The sequence below is a fragment of the Nansenia antarctica genome, assembly GCF_963989245.1.
Source record: "Nansenia antarctica genome assembly, chromosome: 5".
NCBI classification, from domain to species: domain Eukaryota; kingdom Metazoa; phylum Chordata; class Actinopteri; order Argentiniformes; family Microstomatidae; genus Nansenia; species Nansenia antarctica.
Window position 1 is genome coordinate 20,316,762 of NC_137690.1, and position 22,256 is coordinate 20,339,017.

The 22,256-nt window shown below is 44.7% G+C and overlaps 3 protein-coding genes across 3 annotated transcripts; 2 read left to right on the forward strand and 1 right to left on the reverse strand.

Annotated features, from left to right (window-relative positions):
• Positions 1 to 43: 43 nt before the first annotated feature.
• Positions 44 to 2,782, reverse strand: ciao1 (cytosolic iron-sulfur assembly component 1). Its single transcript, XM_080532665.1, has 7 exons — positions 2,423 to 2,782; positions 2,062 to 2,210; positions 1,835 to 1,946; positions 1,597 to 1,685; positions 1,223 to 1,424; positions 1,016 to 1,100; positions 44 to 927 (listed from the first exon to the last, which is right to left on the reverse strand). Exons 1-7 carry the CDS (start codon positions 2,559 to 2,561, stop codon positions 693 to 695), a joined length of 1,011 nt encoding a protein of 336 aa, XP_080388791.1. The 5' UTR covers positions 2,562 to 2,782; the 3' UTR covers positions 44 to 692.
• Positions 2,783 to 3,060: 278 nt separating this feature from the next.
• tmem127 (transmembrane protein 127) lies at positions 3,061 to 5,557 on the forward strand. Its single transcript, XM_080531249.1, has 3 exons — positions 3,061 to 3,707; positions 3,825 to 3,989; positions 4,248 to 5,557. Exons 1-3 carry the CDS (start codon positions 3,464 to 3,466, stop codon positions 4,556 to 4,558), a joined length of 720 nt encoding a protein of 239 aa, XP_080387375.1. The 5' UTR covers positions 3,061 to 3,463; the 3' UTR covers positions 4,559 to 5,557.
• A 3,008-nt stretch (positions 5,558 to 8,565) lies between these two features.
• On the forward strand, positions 8,566 to 11,102 carry gatd3l (glutamine amidotransferase class 1 domain containing 3, like; the record flags this gene model as incomplete). Its single annotated transcript, XM_080531450.1, is given in 6 exon segments — positions 8,566 to 8,685; positions 8,778 to 8,783; positions 8,787 to 8,836; positions 8,981 to 9,044; positions 10,955 to 11,056; positions 11,058 to 11,102. Coding segments are annotated over 6 exon segments (387 nt in total).
• Positions 11,103 to 22,256: the final 11,154 nt, after the last annotated feature.

The window sequence follows — 22,256 nt, forward strand, 5'->3', positions numbered from 1 at the left end:
TATGAATAAGTAAATTCCAGGACATTTCATTGTGATTTCAGGTTTATGATATTGTATTTTATTTCTTTCATGAAGTGCCATTGTATGCCAAGTATTGTTATTTAAAAATACATTGATTACATAGCACATGTTGAGATTCACACTCAAGCCCCTGTGGACTGGTGATTCATCCTGAATTTGATCACTCCATATCATTCAGTCATCTTCAAGACAATTGTAACCATGTCACACTTGAGGGGTTTAATGCAAAATGCATTAACGATTGGATTGTCTATCCAATCAGAGTATAAAAGCCTTTAACATAAACCTAAGCGCTGCAATACACACATGGGTTAAGGTTCTGAAAGGACGCTGATTTGCAAGAATGGATTTCCATTCTGGAGGCCTCAGGGAGGAAAGTGAATTCAGACTTGAATCCGTGGAGAATAACACTAGTGGGCGGATCGATTCAACGATTGGTCCTCAGGCATCCTGAGGACTACATTTTAGAAACAAAATGAAACATCAGCACAGACAATGATCCAGGTCTATCAAGTAATCAATTCTCCTTGAAACTGGTTATACCACTATCATGATGAGTAATATAAACATAGCATGTTACAATATCAGTGCAGGTGAGTGTACTAGGTAAATTCAGCACTGGCAACCACTGAAGTCCTAAACAAGCCAATCATACAGTATGCTTCATCCAATTAAGCCTCTGACTGGTAGTTCCAGATTGCTATCTCCCCATTGTCACTGCAGGAGACAAGGAGCCCAGCCTCCTTTGGATGCCAGGTGACACAGTTGACATCCTGGTTGTGGGCCTTGGGTATTTGGGCAGACAAGAAGAAGATAGGCTGGTCTGGATCAGCGGTCACATCCTCCTTAAACACACGCACTCCATCATCACCACAAGCAGTGGCCAGGGCACCAGTCAGTGGACACCTGAGAACGACACAAGATACCTGACTTAACTGACTGGAGTTAACTTTAGGTATTAAAAGAAATAAGGAATAGGAAAGGGGGTGCTCACCATGCAATATCATACACTGGCCGTGCATGGAACCCTGACAGGGTGCAAACACACTTCCAAGCTGCCTCTGAGCCACTACTGCCTCCTGGGAATGAATAAACAAATCAGCATGAGGGTTTGATGGATTAGGCTCTTTATTCCAACCGATCTACATTACCATCCTAACAGTTTTGACCCCTGAAGCTTGATGTGTATTATCCAGCTTACCCTGTCCACCTCCAGGCTGACACTCTTTCCAAATCTTCACAGTGCGGTCATCACTGCAGGAGGCTATTCTCTGTCCGCTTGGGTCGAAAGTCAAACTCCAGACTGTTGAGGTGTGTCCCTCTAAGGTGGCCCTGCACTCCCAGTCATCATCCACTTCTTTATAAACACACACATTGTTGTCATAGCTGGCTGAGGCCAGGAGCTGCGTAGAAAACATCAGCTAGCTTTAGTATGGGAGGAGAATGGTGACTGCAGTAGGCACAAAATGTAGAACACACTCATCGAGAGAACACTTTCCATAGTCATAAAAAAATATTTAAAGACTGGGTGGTAGTACAGCAGAGAAAGCAAACAGCATAGAAAATAGGCAGTACCTCCTGTGTGGGGTGCCAGGCAACATGCTTGACATCCTGTGTATGAGAGTTCACCACGCTTACACACTCATACTCATCCTCCTCATCCACTGAAAAAGACAAGATGAGAAATGATTATAATCTGCTGTACAGAGGGACAACAGGTGAATCGTTGAGGGTCTCTAGTAAAAGAGGATAACAGGTAGTAATGTTTAATAGGACCTAAATGAATATGCATAATTGTTGGTGTTACACTGACCTTCCCAGATCCAGACACTCTTGTCTCTGCTACAGGTGGCCAGCAGGGTCCCTGATGGGGCCCAGGCAACACACTTGACCTCATTCTCATGACCCTCCAACACAGTCAAGCACTAGGAGGGACAGACAGTGCAATGTTCTCAAGCAGGTCTCCAGAAAAAGCATAGATACAATTGTTCACAACCAATTATAATAGTGGTCTTATTCACTTTATATTCCCTCACACACCTCAAAGTCATCATTTTTCTTTTTCCAGATACAGGTCGTAGCATCAAAGCTGGCTGAGGCAAGGTAATTCCCACAAGGCGACCATGCAACTTTCCTGACAGTTCTCTGGTGTCCATCCTGGAGCACACTCTTGCATTGCCAAGAATCACCTAGAAATCGAATCACATGATGAGGGAAATGTTTCACTCGCTGTCCCAGGCCCTTGACGCTTCAATATAGCGACAATTACAATGATTAGGGCAGTTCTACTTCTACCGTCATCAATCTCATGAACTAAAGTTGAACATGTTAAACTGCTTGGTAAGGTTCGCTACACTTAGGCCCTACAGTAAAGATGGAACAATTTTGGTCATGAATTTACCTTCTTTTCCCCATATCCGAATGGCCCTGTCACCACCGCATGAGGCCATCAATGTGCCCCCGGGGTTCCATGCGACACACCAGCAGTGTGAATCTGCATGAGCGCTGAATCTCTGAACCAGGGCCAATGTGTCCTTCATTGCAACTGATAAGCACAATGTGGAGCCAACGTCAAAACACCACGTCGAACCAATAATATCAACTACTTCAATGTATCTCCTAGACAACGATGTACTCGTTACGGTCACGCGCTAATTTTTAGCTAAAAATATATTGTTGTATTCACGTTGTATATGGTATCAAATGATATTTAAATGTATCTTCTGGCTATGGTGACATTTCTACACAATCTATAAACTTCCTTCCCCAACATCTGCTTCTTCAGAAGTGTTGGATCCGACCTCTCGCTTAAGTCTACGGGCTCACTATCGCCACCAGCAGGACGGGATGAGCATTACACATCATTGAAAGAATGGGCTTGTAGTTAATGTTGCTGTAGCTGCACCTTTACACCAGGGGGTGGCAGTAAGCGATGCCAAGGTTAGTTTAAACGGTGTAGACAAAAATACGAAGAAGAAGGAGATGAACAAGGAAACATTTTTCAGGAAGCCAACTGGAGCTACCTTTTGTTTTGTTTTTTTAGCGAAGTCCTCATTTGGGGGTTTTTCCGATTTATGTATGGGTCAAAATGACGGGACCTTTATAATCAGGTGTGGGTGATAATGGATGCCAGTTCACTGTATTGTTTTAGACATTTTTAGATGATCGTTTTAGAGAACAGGCTAGCTAGCTAACGTCTAACAACAGGCCGTTGCCGAGGCTTTGGGGAAATCATTTGTTCATCGCCAGCGCGTCATTACACACATCAGGCGTTGCGAAGTAGTCAAACACCGTAGATCTATTTATTGTCATATTTATGTGCCGGGTGTTCCATAACATAGATTACCAACGGTGTACATACACTCACTGCCATTGGCAAAAGGGCAGATTCATTGTTAAAAGCTCTCCGACCCGAGGGATTATATATCGAAAGTGAGATTGAATGACGATGTATGCGCCAGCGGGTTCTGCTGTCCCTGGGAGCCGGCGGAGGAGAGGTGGGACCACCCTGCCCAAGCAGCCCGAGAGGAGCCTGGCCTCTGCCCTGCCCGGAGCCCTCTCCATCACGGCCCTGTGCACGGCCCTGGCCGAACCTGCCTGGCTCCGGGTCCACGGGGGGACCTGTCCCCGACAGGAGCTGGGAGTGGCAGACGTCCTGGGATACACAGACCCCAAACTCCTAGAGGGTTAGTAACACTTAACAGCTGCCTTAAGGCACTGTGTTATTTGGGGGAAAAGACTGTCCCACTTTGTTTACACCCATGATCCGGTATTTGTGTGTTAATTATTATCATCTTCTACAGATTTCTGTGTGAACTCCCAGACCATCTTGCTGCTGAGAGTTATCGCTGCCTTCTGCTTTCTGGGCATATTATGCAGTTTGACAGCTTTCCTGTTGGATGTGTTTGGGCCCAAGCACCCAGCCCTCAAAATCACCCGCAGATATGCCTTTGCTCACATTCTCACAGGTATGAACAGGTTGGATAGTAAAAGTATTTTGTTGGTGTGCTATGTGCTTTAACATGTCTGTGCACTGTATAGGCTAATGATTTTCAGTGAGATTGATTAAATATTTGGTCTTGACTTGGACACATTCTGAAGAGACGACTGAAAATGGGGTTGAAAACTGTTACGGGAGAGTAATGTAATGTTGTGTCTGTGAGAGGAACAATCATTGTTTCAGTAGAAGTATAATGTGTTGCTCCTCTCTCTTTGTATGACTTCAGTGCTGCAGTGTGCCACAGTGATTGGGTTCTGCTACTGGGCCTCGGAGCTCATCTTGTCGCTACAGCAGCAGCACAAGAAGTACCACGGCTCCCTAATCTACGTCACTTTTGCTATCAGCTTCTACCTGGTGGCAGGGGCTGGTGGAGCCTCCATTCTGGCCACAGCTGCCAATCTGCTGCGTCACTACCCGACAGAGGAGGAGGAGCAGGCTCTTGAGCTTCTTTCAGAAATGGAGGAAAGCAGTGAAACATATCCTGCTGATTATGACATTGCCAACCAGTTCCAGCCACCACCTGCATACACGCCCTAGTGTAGCCAGTTAGGGCTCTTCTCTCTCTTAAACCCATGCTTCTATGTGAGCACCACTTTGGCCTCATAACAAACAAACATACACATAAAGACATAAGACCCAATAATTGTACCAAATGGATATTTTCTGCAAATACTCTTCTTTCCAATCAATACCATGTACACAAATGAACACATTTTCCTTGATTCTGGGTGCTCGAGTGCATGAAAGCTTCCTGTTATGGTGGCAGAGATTCAATACTTGATTCTTAATTTCACCACTGAGGCTTTGCTTTTAGTAATGTGCATGTAAATGGCATTTAGGATCTGACCCTTACATGTGAGAAATGATATGGGTGTTTCATGCTCTGCTGTATGATTTGGGTCTACATCTGGTTTATTAAAAGATTATATATATGGTTCAAGACCCTTGTTATATGACAGTGTTGAAGTCACAGCTTGACAAATGCCATGTTCTGAACAAAGTTTGGGCTTTCCTCAAAGTGCTAGTACTAGTATTGTGCCCTTGGTTTGATGTGTTAAAATGCCACAGAACGTCAGGCAGCTTAATTTATTTGAATGAGCGTGGTTATTTACCTGTCCTGAATATAATTTGGAATTTTTTTAGTTTAACGTAAAAATAGGGAAATTAAAGTTCTTTACATTTCATTGCCCAAGTTCAAATGGATCCATATTTATTTATAGGCTTTCATTCGTGTGATATGTAAACTTTTGTATGCAAGGCACTGTTGTTGGTGTCGTTAAGTCCACAGATAAATTCTAAAGAAACGTAAACAATAACGTTTGAACCAAATTGATTTCTCAGTGATGTGAGGTCCTCCTTGCTATATGACAGAAAAAACATGTAAGTCTCCCATCCTTTTGCAAATGCATACACTGTATTTTACACTTTTTTCATATGTAAAGAAAAAACAGGAACATGCTTTTCTGTTTCACTGGTAATGGAGGTTGAAGCCATGGTAGAATCAGCCTCTCTCTGAATAAATTATACTTCTTGATAGTTGAAGTCAAATGGTCCAATTGAATGACAACTCTTATTTGTATTCAGTGATTAACTTGATTTATGTGACAGTCACAGAATGTGTGTTTTCCCTTGCATGAGTCCCATAGTCCTGATTCTCTAGATTTTGAGAATCTGATTGTAATAACAACATTTTACAGCTGAGTATCTCAAGATTCAGCCCTTTCTGTTAATTTTTGATGTGTTTAATATTGTAGTTGTACCAGTAGGTGATGTTGTTGCTCTTTGATTTATTTCATTTGACCTTTGTTTATTTTACTTTAGCTTCCCCCCTCATATTGTTGCTGTTCTTTCATCTGTGTGTAAAGATGTAATGTAACATATTGTGGACTGTTTATACATAAAGCTGGTCATATTTGAAATAAAACCGAAATGCTATATTGGGTTTGGGATGTTCTTTCCAGTTGAGAACTACAAGCTTATTATGTATCACACTTAGCCTCTCTATTATCATAAATGAGTACTGGGACAACATGTCCTATCTTCTGTGTCCATAATAACAACATGTCCTATCTTCTGTGTCCATAATAACAACATGTCCTATCTTCTGTGTCCATAATAACAACATGTCCTGTCTTCTGTGTCCATAATAACAACATGTCCTATCTTCTGTGTCCATAATAACAACATGTCCTATCTTCTGTGTCCATAATAACAACATGTCCTATCTTCTGTGTCCATAATAACAACATGTCCTATCTTCTGTCTACATAATAACAACATGTCCTATCTTCTGTCTACATAATAACAACATGTCCTATCTTCTGTGTACATAATAACAACATGTCCTATCTTCTGTGTCCATAATAACAACATGTCCTATCTTCTGTGTCCATAATAACAACACGTCCTATCTTCTGTTTACATAATAACAACATGTCCTATCTTCTGTGTACATAATAACAACATGTCCTATCTTCTGTGTCCATAATAACAACATGTCCTATCTTCTGTTTACATAATAACAACATGTCCTATCTTCTGTGTACATAATAACAACATGTCCTATCTTCTGTGTACATAATAACAACATGTCCTATCTTCTGTGTCCATAATAACAACATGTCCTATCTTCTGTGTCCATAATAACAACATGTCCTATCTTCTGTGTCCATAATAACAACATGTCCTATCTTCTGTGTCCATAATAACAACATGTCCTATCTTCTGTGTCCATAATAACAACATGTCCTATCTTCTGTTTACATAATAACAACATGTCCTATCTTCTGTGTACATAATAACAACATGTCCTATCTTCTGTGGACATAATAACAACATGTCCTATCTTCTGTGTCCATAATAACAACATGTCCTATCTTCTGTGTCCATAATAACAACATGTCCTATCTTCTGTGTCCATAATAACAACATGTCCTATCTTCTGTGTCCATAATAACAACATGTCCTATCTTCTGTGTCCATAATAACAACATGTCCTATCTTCTGTGTCCATAATAACAACATGTCCTATCTTCTGTGTCCATAATAACAACATGTCCTATCTTCTGTGTCCATAATAACAACACGTCCTATCTTCTGTGTCCATAATAACAACATGTCCTATCTTCTGTGTCCATAATAACAACATGTCCTATCTTCTGTGTCCATAATAACAACATGTCCTATCTTCTGTGTCCATAATAACAACATGTCCTATCTTCTGTTTACATAATAACAACATGTCCTATCTTCTGTGTCCATAATAACAACATGTCCTATCTTCTGTGTCCATAATAACAACATGTCCTATCTTCTGTGTCCATAATAACAACATGTCCTATCTTCTGTCTACATAATAACAACAGAAAACATACTCTTCCTAATATCGATATCTCTCAAGGTGTTCTGTCTGCTGCTATGACAACCACCGAAGTCCGTCGAACGCAAGGTGAGAAATAGCCTGGTGACGTCACTTCACGATGGCGTTTGGTAATTTTTAAATTGATAATAATAAATAATAATAATAACTTGTATTTGTATAGCACTTGTTGATTATGATAAACTAGCAACAGTACCTATGGTTGTGGGGTAAACTAAATGGATTCAGAAATGTCACGAGTAGTATCGTTGGAAAGGAATGTAGTGTTCCTCCAAAAACAACACAGAGAGACACTGAGAAAACTACAGGAGTTCATTGAAGAACTAAAGCGTGAGAATAAAGGTAGGCCATGCACGTATCCGCACTTTCTTTCCGTTGATTAAGATGTATTTGACCTCAGTGGGACGTATTTGTTTAAAGGTTGAGTAACTTGAGAAACGATAACCCTGCTAAATCTGCTCACAAGTGCATAGTCACATCATCCAGGTTTCTAAGATCTAAGATCCAAGGGAAGAGCATTCCAAAGCCTGGGAGCCACGGTTTGGAATGCTCTATCACCCTTGGTCTTCAATCTGGCACGGGGGACAACCAACAAACCCTGGTCAGAGGACCTGAGAGACCTACTGGGGCTGTAAGGACGCAGTAGGTCACAGATGTAAGCAGGTGCCTGACCATGGAGGGCTCTGTAGGTGATGACCAGAACCTTGAAATTACATCTATGAAATTCTGATTTGAAATTTGATGGGGAGCCAGTGTAGGGATGCTACAATGGGAGTGATATGACGTGACTTTCTGGACCTAGTCAACAGCCTTGCAGCTGCATGTTGGACCATTTGTAGCCGGCCCAGGGTGGATGCGTCGAGGCAGGTGAACAGGGAATTGCAATAGTCCAATTGGGATGATACAAAAGCGATAAGACGGTATTATAAGGCATTATAAGATTAGAAGGTGATAAGGAAGAGGTTTCTCCAGACAAAGAAGTAAAGAGTCTTCTCTTCCTAGAAGCTAGCTTATAAAGTGAGGTTAGGGGCCAGTGTGAGTAAGTATAAATACATCTTCAGCAGGTGCAACATTGCTACAGGTAAAATAGAATTCAGTCAGGGACTGTCAGGGTTGGTGGTGCTGACTCCTCCATTCTTTTTAACACTGAGTCAGGAGCTGACTCATGCTGACATCCAGGCCTTTGCTTGCAAAACAGGCAGCAGTCGTTCTCTCTCGTCAGCCTGTCTGCTTGGCACATCATGGAGGAGACTGGGGCAACTGGGGAAATACCAATATTGCAGTGGTAAGTGGCATTGATTGGTAGATGTATTTATTGATTGGTTGCTCAAGTAAGAAGGCAGGCAGGCACTTTTTGTAATTGTGTGTCCCCTTCAGGTGTTCTAAGGATGCGGCTGGTGGGATGGTACTGATATTCATGAGACAGAGACAGCATAGTGAGTATGGTTCTGTGCTGAGAGACCTCCTCACACATCTGGGTATTTTAGACATTGCATTTGGTCCTGATAAAGAATTACACAACTACCTGTCGACTCAGAAACTGATTTAATAAGATAATAATTTAACTTCCCTTTTTGCAGCACTATGTATCACCTGAGCCCCAATGGGACACGCTTCCAGATGCTCAAAGCTATTATTCATTTTGTGTATAGGTCCTAATCCAATCCAATCCATCCAATCCAATTTTGTAATCCAATATTGTATGTGTCAATGTGTGGGTAACCTAACATTGACTCTACCCTCTCTGAATATGCTACACGCCAATGCAAACACTTTCACTGTATTTCACTGCAGTGGCGGCTGGTGCTAAACATTTTGGGTGGGGCACAGGTTATGGGGGCATGCTCCACGGGGAAGAATATCAACTTTAAAATCTGGATTTACAGTCGATTTTAGCATGAGAATAGCTCTACCCCCCTGTACAGACCTCGCCATCCCCTCTACCCCCCTGTACAGACCTCTTCATACCCTCTACCCACCTCTACAGACCTCTTCATCCCCTCTACCCCCCTGTACAGACCTCTTCATCCCCTCTACCCACCTCTACAGACCTCTTCATCACCTCTACCCACCTCTACATCTCCTCTACCCACCTCTACAGACCTCTCCATCCCCTCTACCCCCTGTACAGACCTCTCCATCCCCTCTACCCCCTGTACAGACCTCTCCATCCCCTCTACCCCCCTGTACAGACCTCTTCATCCCCTCTACCCCCCTGTACAGACCTCATCCCCCCTACCCCCCTGTACAGACCTCTCCATCCCCTCTACCCCCCCTGTACAGACCTCTTCATCCCCTCTACCCCCCTGTACAGACCTCTTCATCCCCTCTACCCCCCTGTACATACCTCCTCATCCCCCCTACCCCCCTGTACATACCTCTTCATCCCCTCTACCCCCCTGTACAGACCTCTTCATCCCCTCTACCCCCCTGTACAGACCTCTTCATCCCCCCTACCCACCTCTACAGACCTCTTCATCCCCCCTACCCACCTCTACAGACCTCTTCATCCCCCCTACCCACCTCTACATACCTCCTCATCCCCCCTACCCCCCTGTACAGACCTCTCCATCCCCTCTACCCCCCCTGTACAGACCTCTCCATCCCCTCTACCCCCCTGTACAGACCTCTTCATCCCCTCTACCCCCCTGTACAGACCTCTTCATCCCCCCTACCCCCCTGTACAGACCTCTTCATCCCCTCTAGTGAGTGTGTGAGTGTGAGTGTGTGTGTGTGTGTGTGTGTGTGTGTGTGTGTGTGCGTGTGTGCGTGTGTGCGTGTGTGCGTGTGTGTGTGTGTGTGCGTGTGCTGAATACATAAACAAACAAGCTAAAAGACGACAATAGAAAACGTACCATGCTGACGATATTACTAAATGTTTGAAGTAGCTTTTATCTTAGCTGACTCTCTTACCTTCAGGTCGAGTTTGTGTATTCTGGCTTCGCAAAACACCAACAGTAGCAGCCTAACAGCCGCGGAGATTGCGACCACAAACGAAGTTTGACTTCGGTAATAGGTCCAGTTGTAATATCCTCAAGCAGGGGAGGCTGGTTCATTAGGGGCAATTGGACATTGCCCCACCAAAGGGAGAAGAGAGAGATTTTTTTTCTATGACTTCTAGACAGTGTTGCTTCTGAATATCATAGTCCAATCAGCTAGTGTTCTGTGGCGTATATCATAGTCCAATCAGCTAGTGTTCTGTGGAGTATGTTCCAATCAGCTTCAAGTCCCGCCCCTTTCGGTGCATGTCCCAAAACCCCATAGACAAATGACCGAATGGCCTGAAGTTACCAAAATAGATTTTACATGCAAGTCTACGAGAACAGCCTAGTGCAATTTCGCGTAGTGTGAAAGTTGCCCCGAAAGGGGCGGGACTTGAAGCTGATTGGAACATACTCCACAGAACACTAGCTGATTGGACTATGATATACGCCACAGAACACTAGCTGATTGGACTATGATATTCAGAAGCAACACTGTCTAGAAGTCATAGAAAAAAAATCTCTCTCTTCTCCCTTTGGTGGGGCAATGTCCAATTGCCCCTAATGAACCAGCCTCCCCTGTTTCACTGTCTTTTTAACTACTGCATTGACCTTGACTGTTTGTTTCACGAAGCCTATTTGGACGAGAAGAACAAAGTGATCAGCACTCCTACCTGCATTCATGTGGGAGACACATTACCACTACCATTACAATGAATAATAATAATAATTCATTGTATTTATATAGCGCTTTTCCGAGGCTCAAAGATCACAGGAGTGATGTGGTCACGGGGCCGGGTGTTTGAGAGCAGCCGGGCGGCTGAGTTTTGGAAAATCTATGGAGGGAGCGGGAGGTGATGCTGGTGAGTAGGGAGATGCAGTAGTTAAGGCGGGAGGAGAAGAAGGCGTGGATGAGGGATTCAGCAGCGGGGGGGAGAGGCAGTGTCTAATTTTGGCTATGTTTCGGAGGTGGAAGTAGGAGGTCTTGACGATGGAGCTGATGTGGGGATCAAATGAGAGGGTGGGGTCTAGGGTGAAGCCAAGGTTGCAAGCCAGGGGGGAGGGGGTGATGGTAGTGTCCTCAATGGTGAGTGTGATGGGTCCGGTTTTATTGAGTGTGGATTTGGTGCCGATGAGGATGACTTCTGTCTTGTCACTGTTGAGTTTGAGGAAGTTGTGGGTTAGCCAGGTTTTTATTGCAGATATGCAGTTTTCAGTGTGACTGAGGGGTGGGTTCTGGGTGGATTTTGTGCTGATGTAGATCTGGGTGTTGTCAGCGTAACAGTGGAAGTCCAGGTTGAATTGGCGGATGATGTGACCGAGGGGGAGTATGTAGCAGAGGAAGAGCAGGGGGCCGAGGACTGAGCGTTGGGGGACCCCTGTGTGACAGAGGAGGTGGTGGAGATGTGACCGGAGAGAGGGATAAGTAAGATAGAGGGTAAGATAGAGACAGAGGTATAGAGATAGAGAGAGGTATATTTCATGGTATTGGCAATATGGTCAAACATGTCATGCGTATGTAAGCCAATGTGAGCAGCTTTGCGCTTGCATGAGAATCCCAGAAAGTTGATTAGTGACATGATTTCACTCCTTAACATGATGAGTAATAAACATATGTATGGATGTAAATATGTTTGCTTGAGATTTAATGCTTTTTAAATGCCAAAATCATGACATCACCTTTTGGTAAATTCAGAATAAATCAATTTATTCAATACAAACATATAAAATGACAATGACAACAATCAAATGACCAGATATAAAAAGAAAATCAACTTTGTACAAAACATCTTTAAAAATGCAGAATTACTCAAAATGAAGATTTACAGTTGCAAAAGTTAAAGTATAATACAGGATTTGATTCTTTCCTTTTTTCTTTCATGAAATCATATTTTAAAAATCTCTCTTCTCGGTCACGTAAAAAAAAGTTCAGCAGTATAAAGTACAAAGTACAGTTTTTGTCATAGGTAACAGGGCACAATTCAGGGCATCAAATGTACAACAATAATGGAGACTCCTAATTCCAACATAGAATTACAAGTTACCTTAATGGAGTATATTCACAGTGTTGTTTTCACATCAATAATGTGAACTTGCATGTAAACATTGTTGCAAAACTCATGTGAATAAATATACAATAATGCTCAATTATACTTGGAAGTACTAAGTAAAAAAAAGTTGGGATGAATAAAAGTATATATTTTATCTCTTGCCATATTGTCCTTATTGAACTTCAAATAATACATCCTAATTTGGGAGCTTGTGTTCAGTCATCTTTAAGGGCAATACTGTGTGGTAGACAAGGGTATAAAACCTTTCCTTCATTTGATACACATTTTGTCAAGTTATATTTGCGATTGAAATGTGCAGTCATGACATCACTGGTCATTTTTCATGGCACTGCATATCTGAGTAATTTGATAATGAAGGATTGAAGGATGAAGGCTGAATCTGAAGTTGCTGTGATACCAAAACATACAAAAGTGTAATAGTTTAGGGCTTCACAAGGCTATGAACAGAGCAGAGAAACATGAACATGAACAGAACATGAACATGAACAGAACATGAACAGAGAAACAGAAATACATGACTGAGAATATGAACTGTACACTCAACATGTTCCTGTTAGTTTGAAATAATCTGCTGAGAAAAATTAGGTGGATTATTGGCAATTCTATGAGGATATTCACCTGTGAGAGTTACAAAAAACATTACATTTTGTCCTTGTAGCTAGATATCGGAATAATGGATATTAATCACATCCTGTGTTTTATTATTGCTCTGAGACAAATAATTTACCAAAAGCAATTACACTTGTCATTTGAAAGTATACTTCTAATAATGTTTATACTCCAAGACTTTCTACCCAGGGTTATGGTTAAGAATTCTGAGCTAGCTGCTAGTATAATAAACAATGCAATAAAAAGATTAAGGCTCGCTCACTCAAAGCACATGCCATTTACCGTGGGAAGATGTGGCTCTAAAGAGACAATATTGTTACTCTTCTACCATAAAGAAGAACCGTATTACTGTTACTACTTCTCCACAGATTGAAATTCAGATCCAGACATTTTCACAAACCAACTGATGTTTCTTAGATGTAATTACCAAAATGTGCTCATCCGATTTAATAACAGGGCAGTGTTTAAGAAAAAGACTTAGAGTCTGTAGACTTAAAATACAGCTACCAGGCACAAGTAATGGCTTGCCACCACTTTAAAGCTTGCCTTGTGGTAATTGTAGATATCAACATGTAATTCAGGATCTCAGTGTAGGGAAAATTTGTCCAACATCTTTTTCTTTAAAAAAAGGCGTTTTCTATGTATGTGTTTGATTGTCAAAGCGTACCAAAAACCCATACAACACTTGTTGGTTTAACAGAGGTTAACTGTCCCATGTCATTTTCAAAATGAATGAATAATTCCATGAAATATACAGTAAATATCCATAGTCTGATAACGGGCTGAAATTAGGGCCAAGTACGTCTTCTATGTCAACAATGATGGCACGACAACAGCGTATCACTGTCTGTGGCAGTTGCTGGTGCATGTAGTACAACACAATGAGCGCAATATGAGCATATTGAGTGTCTCTTTAAGTTGGTTACACCTTTGTCAGTATCCACCCACAGAGGATCCATTGAAATTGTTGAGCATATTTTGATTTTGTACATAAAATAATGAGGTGTCGCGGTAGCAGAAGCTTCACAAAGGTATACAGCATATATCCAGTGCCACAGTCCTGTCTTCTGTGCATTTGAAAAAAAGTTATTTGGTTCCTTCCTTTGAACGGTCTGAAACACAAAAAGGAAGACAATGGCACACCATTAAAATAAATTCTCAGTGCAGACAGAATAGAGAGACAACATCATGATTTCAGTATCTTATATCAACTGAGAACTCAGCTAATTGTCTTACAAAAGGCAGAGGAAGAGGAATAAACATTCAAAAACAATTTCACAACACATGGATTTCACAAGTGAGAGGTCAAGTGAAGGTGAAAGGGTAGTGGACAGACAGACAGACAGACAGACAGAGGAACGGACCGGGGGGGGGGGGGCTGCTAGAGCAGAGCTGAGTTGGAATCAGGGTCTGTGTCAGGAGGGAGGCAGGAGTCACGGGCGCAGGTGGATTCCTGGGCACGCCTGTACTCCTGATACTCCAGACGGAGAGCTTTGAAGCGTGCTTCACTTAGAGAGCGACTCAATTGGCAGCGAGGTGGGATGGAGGCTGGTGGACTGATTGAGGGAGACGGGCCTGAGAGGGGCAGGAGGGAGAGGAATAGCATGGATGGGAGAGTCATGGCTAAAACACATCAACCACAATGGAAAAAACAAACATGCATTCACACACAATATCAAGAGCTGATACATAGTGTGGTGAAGTCTCACCTTTCCTCTGTAGGTCCTGGAGGCCAGCAGAGCGAGGTCGATCATGTCTAAGCTCCCCCCTGCCCTTCCCTACCCCTGTTCCTCCTGTCTGATCAAACCTCATGGCCTCCAGGACTTCGAAGTCCACACAGACATCAGCAGAATCCCACTCATAACTCTCATCTACTGATGTGTTCCTTCTAGTGACAGACACACAAAACAAGTGGTCAGACAAATATACACAGAACAATGACAATAACTGAATGATACATCAATGACATTTTGACAATATCTTCAAATCCTTCTGCTGTGAAGACACCTCTGTGTGGTTGTTTTCATTGGACAGGTGTGGTGGTTTCACCTTTTGGCTCTTCTCTCACGTAGATCCATCTCGGCTCTGTGTCTCTCACCCTCCTCTGTAGTCTCTGGGGAGCTGAGGAGGGTGGGGGTAATAGAGAGGGACTGGCGGAGGAGGCCAACACTACCTCTCCCACTGCTCTGACTGGCATAACTAGCCCTCCGTCCTTCCCTGCCCTCTCTCATCTCTGTTTCAGCCCCCTTCCCCATTCCCCTATCTGCTTCTCTCTGACTCTCTACATCCCTGGGTGGGAAAGGGTCATGGTAGGGTGAGGGCCAGCTGTAACCCCTGGGCAGGTAGACCCTTGGTGGGCCCCTCCTAGGGTCCATGGGCCTGGGGTTTTCCCCCCGTGAGCTTGGTCTAGGTGGGTACTTGGGTATTGATGAGTCCATGGGCCTGGGATTCTCCCCCCGTGACTCTGGTCTAGTTAGGTACTGGGGTATAGATGAGTCCATGGGTCTTGGGTTCTCCCCTTGTGAGCCTGGTCTGGGTGGGTAATGGGGTATAGATGAGTCCATGGGCCTGGGATTCTCCCCCCGTGAACCTGGTCTAGTTAGGTACTGGGGTATAGATGAGTCCATGGGTCTTGGGTTCTCCCCTTGTGAGCCTGGTCTGGGTGGGTAATGGGGTATAGATGAGTCCATGGGCCTGGGATTCTCCCCCCGTGAACCTGGTCTAGTTAGGTACTGGGGTATAGATGAGTCCATGGGTCTTGGGTTCTCCCCTTGTGAGCCTGGTCTGGGTGGGTACTGGGGTATTGAAGAGCCCATGGAGACATATTTGTGTTGCACAGACCTAATGGCTTCCTGATACGTGATAGGCCACCTTGAGGAATTGGGGAATGCAGTGGCCTGTCGACGTGGATCGGATGATTCTCCTCTACCAGAGACTGAGGTCTGTCTTGGTGGATAAATTGAGGGGGTGAGGTAGGAAGGGCTGGCTAGGGATCTTTGAGCATGGTGAGGCCTCTCCAAGCTGCCCACACTGGGCTGTCTGATAGGGCCTGATTCCCTCCAGGAGGGGCCTGGCCTGGAGAAGGAAGAAGGGGTGCGACCCAAACTATAGGATTTGACCCGGACGTCAGGGCTTGGGAATTCATCCCAGTAACATCTCTCCGAGACATAGGTCCTGGGGCTTTCAAAATGCTCCCATTTCTGTGAGCCTAAACTGATGGATTTCTTTAGGAATGGACGAGGCTGTCCCATGCCTGAGAGGGTTCTACAGGGGCCGATGCTTAGAGATTTCTTCATGAATGGTACAAGGGGTTGTTGGATCCGAGAGGATATTCTATTAGTCCTGTTCCCCTGAGAAAGAAGTCTTTGGGATTGTTCAGACACTGATTTACCTGCAACATTTTCTGCATGTTTTGATGCAATGGATGCCATGCTTTTAGCTGCACTAACTAATGTCTGGGCCGACCCTAAACCCATTCTGGATTGTGGTCTCTCTACGCTGATAGACCTTTGGGCAAGAAGAGGTTGTGACTTCTCATAATGATAATGTTGGCTTGCATGTTCTGGATCAGGTGTATGTTTTCTGGTTTTGTCTGAAAACGCTACTTTGAGACTTGAATCTCTTGATTCCACTTGCAGAGAGTGTTTATAGTCTGGCTTCTCATTGGCTTTACAACTTGTTCCCACTGGACATGCAGGTTTCCTTCTCTCTAGGGGAACTCCTTTTTTGCTTGAGTTAATTTCAAGGTTTTCCTGAAGATGAACTTGCCAGTTTTTTGGAACCACATCAGGCTTACCCTTCAGAAAAGTCACTGGTGTCTGCTCTAAGCTTTGGCCAGCAGTGTCTGTTTGTTCAGTGTCATCACCAGGATCATCTACACTCATCTCTATGAAACCTGGGAGGCTAAGATACTCCAGAATTGCACTTGTCTGCAATGGGGACATTTTGGGAACTTGGGTTGCCGGCTTATTTCTGAAAGACTCTGACATTCTAGCTACAGAGAAATGGGACTGATCGCTGTCACACTCTTCTAGAAGAGTTAACGGGGAGATGCTGCTGGGACTATCACTGAAAATACATTTGTCACTCTTCCTGGAGCGTGTCCTGACCCCCTCTCTTTCCATCCCAGGGTATAGTAGTGAACTTTGAGGGCCATCCTCACTCTTATCATCTCTCACCTTTACTTTTGCCCCTCCTTTATGGAGCTCATAGGGCAAGGTAGAATAGCTAGAGGGACTGGTATTCCCCCTTTCCCTTAACTCATCTATTGCCTCTGCTCTCTCAGAAAAACGATATGGTGCAGTGTCTGGGTAAGGCTGACCAGGACGTGTAGCCCTCTCTCGATCTACTGAAAGAGATCGAACATCCTCCACTGTTGGCTGCAGCTGCTGTGTTCCAAAAGCATATGAAGATCTTGATTTTAAGGCACCTCCTCCTGTCTCTGTCCTTTGCATCCATCCCTCCTCAACCATGGACCTCCTGCGATACATATCTGTCTCTCTTTCTGCTGTTTGCTTCGGGCTCTTTGACCTGGCTTTGCTGAAGTGTCTGGGGAGCCCTAAGCAGACAGGTGGGCTTTCTGATGAAACATTAGGGGAGATGAGGGACAGAGAGGTGCACTGAGTGACTGGGGAGCGGGAGCAGTCTACTTGTAGTGAGTCCTCCATAGTTGACCCAACATGACGTGTGTGAGGATGTTGATACCTCTGTGTGGCGGTCTCTAGTGGACTTTGCACTGGGACAAGGCCGGTGACAGAGGTAACTGGGCTAATGTCCCATTGTATATGGGAGGAAGGGAGACGATCCATTGGACTGCTCGTATTCCCAAAGTAGCAAGCTTTCCTATAGTCCGATATTCGATTTGTCTGCCCAGAAACTCGGTGAGATTTCTGACGTAAGGTAATGTTCAGTGGCTTCCATATAGGCTCCTCTGCTTCTGAACTGCCCAACTCCCTTTGAGGGCTTACTGCCTTCTCAGGCTGCCTCCTTTCTCTCTCATGCTCCCGCACCTTCTGGCTGGCAGTATAGTTCTCCAGCTCCCGCTCCATCTCCTCCCTTTCCTTAGCTAGCTGTAGACACTTGCTAAGATTGTCCCTCTCATGTTCACTGTCCAGCTGTGACACCACGGTGGTGTTGGTCAGCTGACTCTCCCTTTCCATAGGTTGGTAGCCTGAGTGGTGAGGCCTCTCTCTGTCCCTCTCCATCCGCCTAGCTCTTCTGTCCAGACTTGGGAGCAGGTCCTCCGGGTGCCCAGACACATGGTACCTTTTCAAGGAGTCACAGGTTCTTTTCTCGCTGTTGTCTGAGTAGAAGCTGGCTCTCTCCAGCAGTGCCTCTGAGCCCTGCCCATCGTCAGAGTAGAAGCAGCCATGGCGAGAGAAGTTTCTGGCCATGGCCTTCACCCTGCCTGGAGAATGGGGGGAGTTGCTGGAGGCAAGGACATTCACAGTGAGGGGAGAATCCTTTTGTGCATCCTTCTCAGAGCTCAGAGTGCTGGATTTGGGAGAGTCCTTTTTCATGTTTTTCTTTATGTTGGCAGGACTAGAGCCCTCTGGCAGAGGCTGGATAATGAAACGTCCATCTGGCCCTCGTGTGATGGACTCCAGAGCAGAGGGCGAGGGGGCTTTACCCCCCATGTAGCTCTCAAACAGTGTGTAATGGGGTGGAGGAGAGGGGCTGGCTAGGAGTTGTCTGCGCTGATCCTGATATTCTCCGCGGCTGCCTTTATCAAAGGAGGAGCGGTCAGATTGTGAAGATGAGGAGTTGGGGAAGAAAGACAAGGGAGGGCACAACTTCAGCTTCAGGACACTGTCGGGGCTGTCAGAAGGCGAGCGAGCTCTAAGGAAGAAAAAACGGATGAGAGATGAGTTCAGAATAAAGGTACCACATCTCATAAAGTTGCCTCTATACTTGTGTTGTAACTATGTAATTACCATAGTAACAACATTGTATTAACATGTTAACATTAACATGTCACACAGTCATTATTACTTCATTCCTGCACAATATGTCAGAGAATGTTTATAAAATGTTGTTACTAGAGTAATTGCAGAGTTACTACACAGGTTGTAGGGGCAACATAATGTGAATCATGACTATAGATTAGCTTAAGTGAAGTACATTGGATATTCAAAATTAGCAACATTGTAGTAATTTGTTGCACAAAGGAGAGTGGTATTGTTATGCGTATTTGATTCAGAAGCCTCAAATGATAAATGAGCACATAAATATGTAGAATGGGTTGGTGAGAAGACCAATGTAATGTGGGAGAGCTGCTGGTAAGGATGGACACTTACTCTGCAGATGTACTCTTCTGGAAGGCAGAGGGGAGATCTGAAAAGATGGGGGAGGGTGAAAAGGTCAAACAATGGCACAACTAAAATTAACTAAAAAGATGAGATGATAAAAATGCCATCAACTGAAACTTGAGAGCAGGCTCTGAAAGTCTTTATCAGAAACAACTTTAAGGAGAGATGTGGCAATGACATGCTTGTCAACAGCGTTTTCTTTTTCTTTTATGACCTGTAAACAACCTTTTATCGTCCTTCACATTACTTATTGTTTGGACATGTAACCAATTAATACTGTATGTGGGAACAGACACACTACTCTCTCTTTCTCTCTCTCTCTCTCCCTCTCTCTTTGGGACCACCGATACAGGAGAGTCTTTACCTTCTCTCCTCTTCCTGCGCCGGCTGGCTCTCCTGTGACTCATAAAACAGGCTGTCACCAGGGAGAGGATGATGGCCACAAACAGGAAGCACACTCCACCCAAAACACCAGCCAATAAAGGCTCAGGGACAAACTCCAGGAAGCCTGGACGCAGAGGGTACATCTCCATCCCTGTTGTGAGAACAGTTACAGTGTGAGCGAAGCACTCCTAACACCATGGAGAAAGGCAAGCACTTCTCTGGGAACTGTCAATACAAAGTCACTCAGGAGCCTGAATATATTCAAGCTATATTCACATTGATTAGATGTGACTAGGCTATATGAACCTAACCAGTGTTTCCATCAAACCGTTGAGCAGTAGATAGTAATACAGTAATGGTACATACCTGTGGTGGACACATTGACAGACTCACTGGGCTCGCTCATAAGTTTGTTACTGCAAGATATCAGTCTTAGGTCATAATTGGAGTCCTGAGAGGAGGGAAGAGTAATGGTTCAATAGACACAAAATCTAAGTCTTTATATAACACTCATATTATTTCATCATATTGCCCAGTTCTAAAACAATCGTTGACTTGACTCTCACCCTGAGCAATCCTTGCACCAGTAGTTCAGTCTGGTTGACACTGACAGCACTATCGAGGATTAGCCATTGTCCTTTGCCCCGCCTTGCCTGGAGCACATATCCAGTGAGAGGAGAGGACTGATACTCAGGAGCTGACCACTGCAGGAGGATCCCCAACATAGTCCGATTGGCTGATAGATACATGGGAGGATCCAGTGTTGGGAGAATGGTCACCACTGTGGGTGGGTCTGTTGGCAGGGCTGATGAGGAGAGACAAGATGAGCTCAGGCTTGTACAGCATGTACAATAATAGTACTGTTAATGAGTCCAATGGAGACTAATGAGAGCAATACTGGGATTGGCACTGGCACTGACCCTGTGTCCTGACAGAGGTGATTTCACTGAAGGGCCCAGAGCCCAGTTTGTTCTGAGGTAGAACACTGAACTGGTAGCTGGTGCCAGACAGCAGCCCAGTCACTAACAAGTGGTTCTTGGAGGTGGGCACAGGCAGAGAAGACCACTCATGTTTCCCTCTGGATGCCTGCTTAACCCTGGGAACAAAAGCAGGAAAAACATATTTAACAGCCAGGAATTCCGAGGACAGTGATCAGTATCATTGCGATGTACACTGAGTCAAGTTACTAACCAGACAGTAAACTTCTGGGTGTAACCCCCATCGAAGCCAGGTTCCCAGGAGACGTTGGCCTGGTTCATCCCAGTACCGACCAACACTGATGACGCAGCATGAGGACTGGTGCCTGGTGGGAAGATGAGGACAGTAAGCTTACCCCTGTGAACTGTACTATAATGATCAATGTGCATGTTAATAGACTGACTCTCACCCAGCACTAAGACCACAGTCCCTGCATTGACAGTGGCTACGCGGTTGGTAGCAGAGCACTGCCAGGCACCCTGGTGGTCTTTGCTGAGAGGCCGCAGGAGGAGGGAGCCATTGGACAACACTGTGTAGGGGGAGCGGACAGGAGGACCAACCTAGAAGGCAGTGGGGTATCAGGAGTGTGCAAACAGAGAGATGTGTGTGTGTGTGTCGGGGGCATAAACGGTCTGGATTAAGCTATACTGGTGGATGGGACTCCTTACCTTGCTCCAGGTGATATTTGGAGCGGGGTCTCCATTGGCCTCACAGGGGATGACTAGCTCTCGGCCTACCTCCTGAAGGTACTCAGCACGTGGAGACACACTGAATGAGGGAGGGTCCTGCAACGGGAGAGAATTGTAACACTGTTGCATATTCCTCATAGTAGCATTCCTGTAGCAACCTAGGTGGTGTTTGATACTCTAATCAGGGCGATGATGTAAGAGGACCAGCCTTACCTGCAGGACCACCTTGGTGGGTTCAGACTGGCCCATGGTCCCATAGCTGTTATAGGCAGTGCAGGTGTACATGCCCACTGCATTATCATTAGCAGTGGCAATGAACACAGAGCCCTCGTTGTTCACCATCCAGCCAGGAAACTTAACAGGCAAAGGAAAAACGTCATGAAATAAAACAGACCAGAATGACGCAGGTCCCCATTGATAGGATTGATGTTTCCCTGCTTATTCACTCACATTGTCAAGGTTTAAATTGTCCCCGTCTTTGGTCCAGTTGACAAAGAGCATGGGGGGCTCAGCTTGGACTGGGCAGACGATGACTCCCCCCATTCCTGCAGGTAGGTATGTCTCCCTTGGCATTCGGCCCACACGGGCAGGGTCTGAGAGAGACAGAGTAGGCAGGTGAATTACGCTACCAGAGCTAAACTAAAACACACAGGAGATCAAGAGATGTGTAGACAGCCATTAACCAAAGCTCTTACGCTTCACTTTGAGGTGGGCAGAGGCAGAGGGCGGAGTCAATAGCCCATTCGTTGGTCTACAGGTGTAATTCCCAGTGTCCTCTGGGACTATCCTAGCAATGAGGAGTGTGCCATCCACTAAGATCTTGACCCGGGATTTG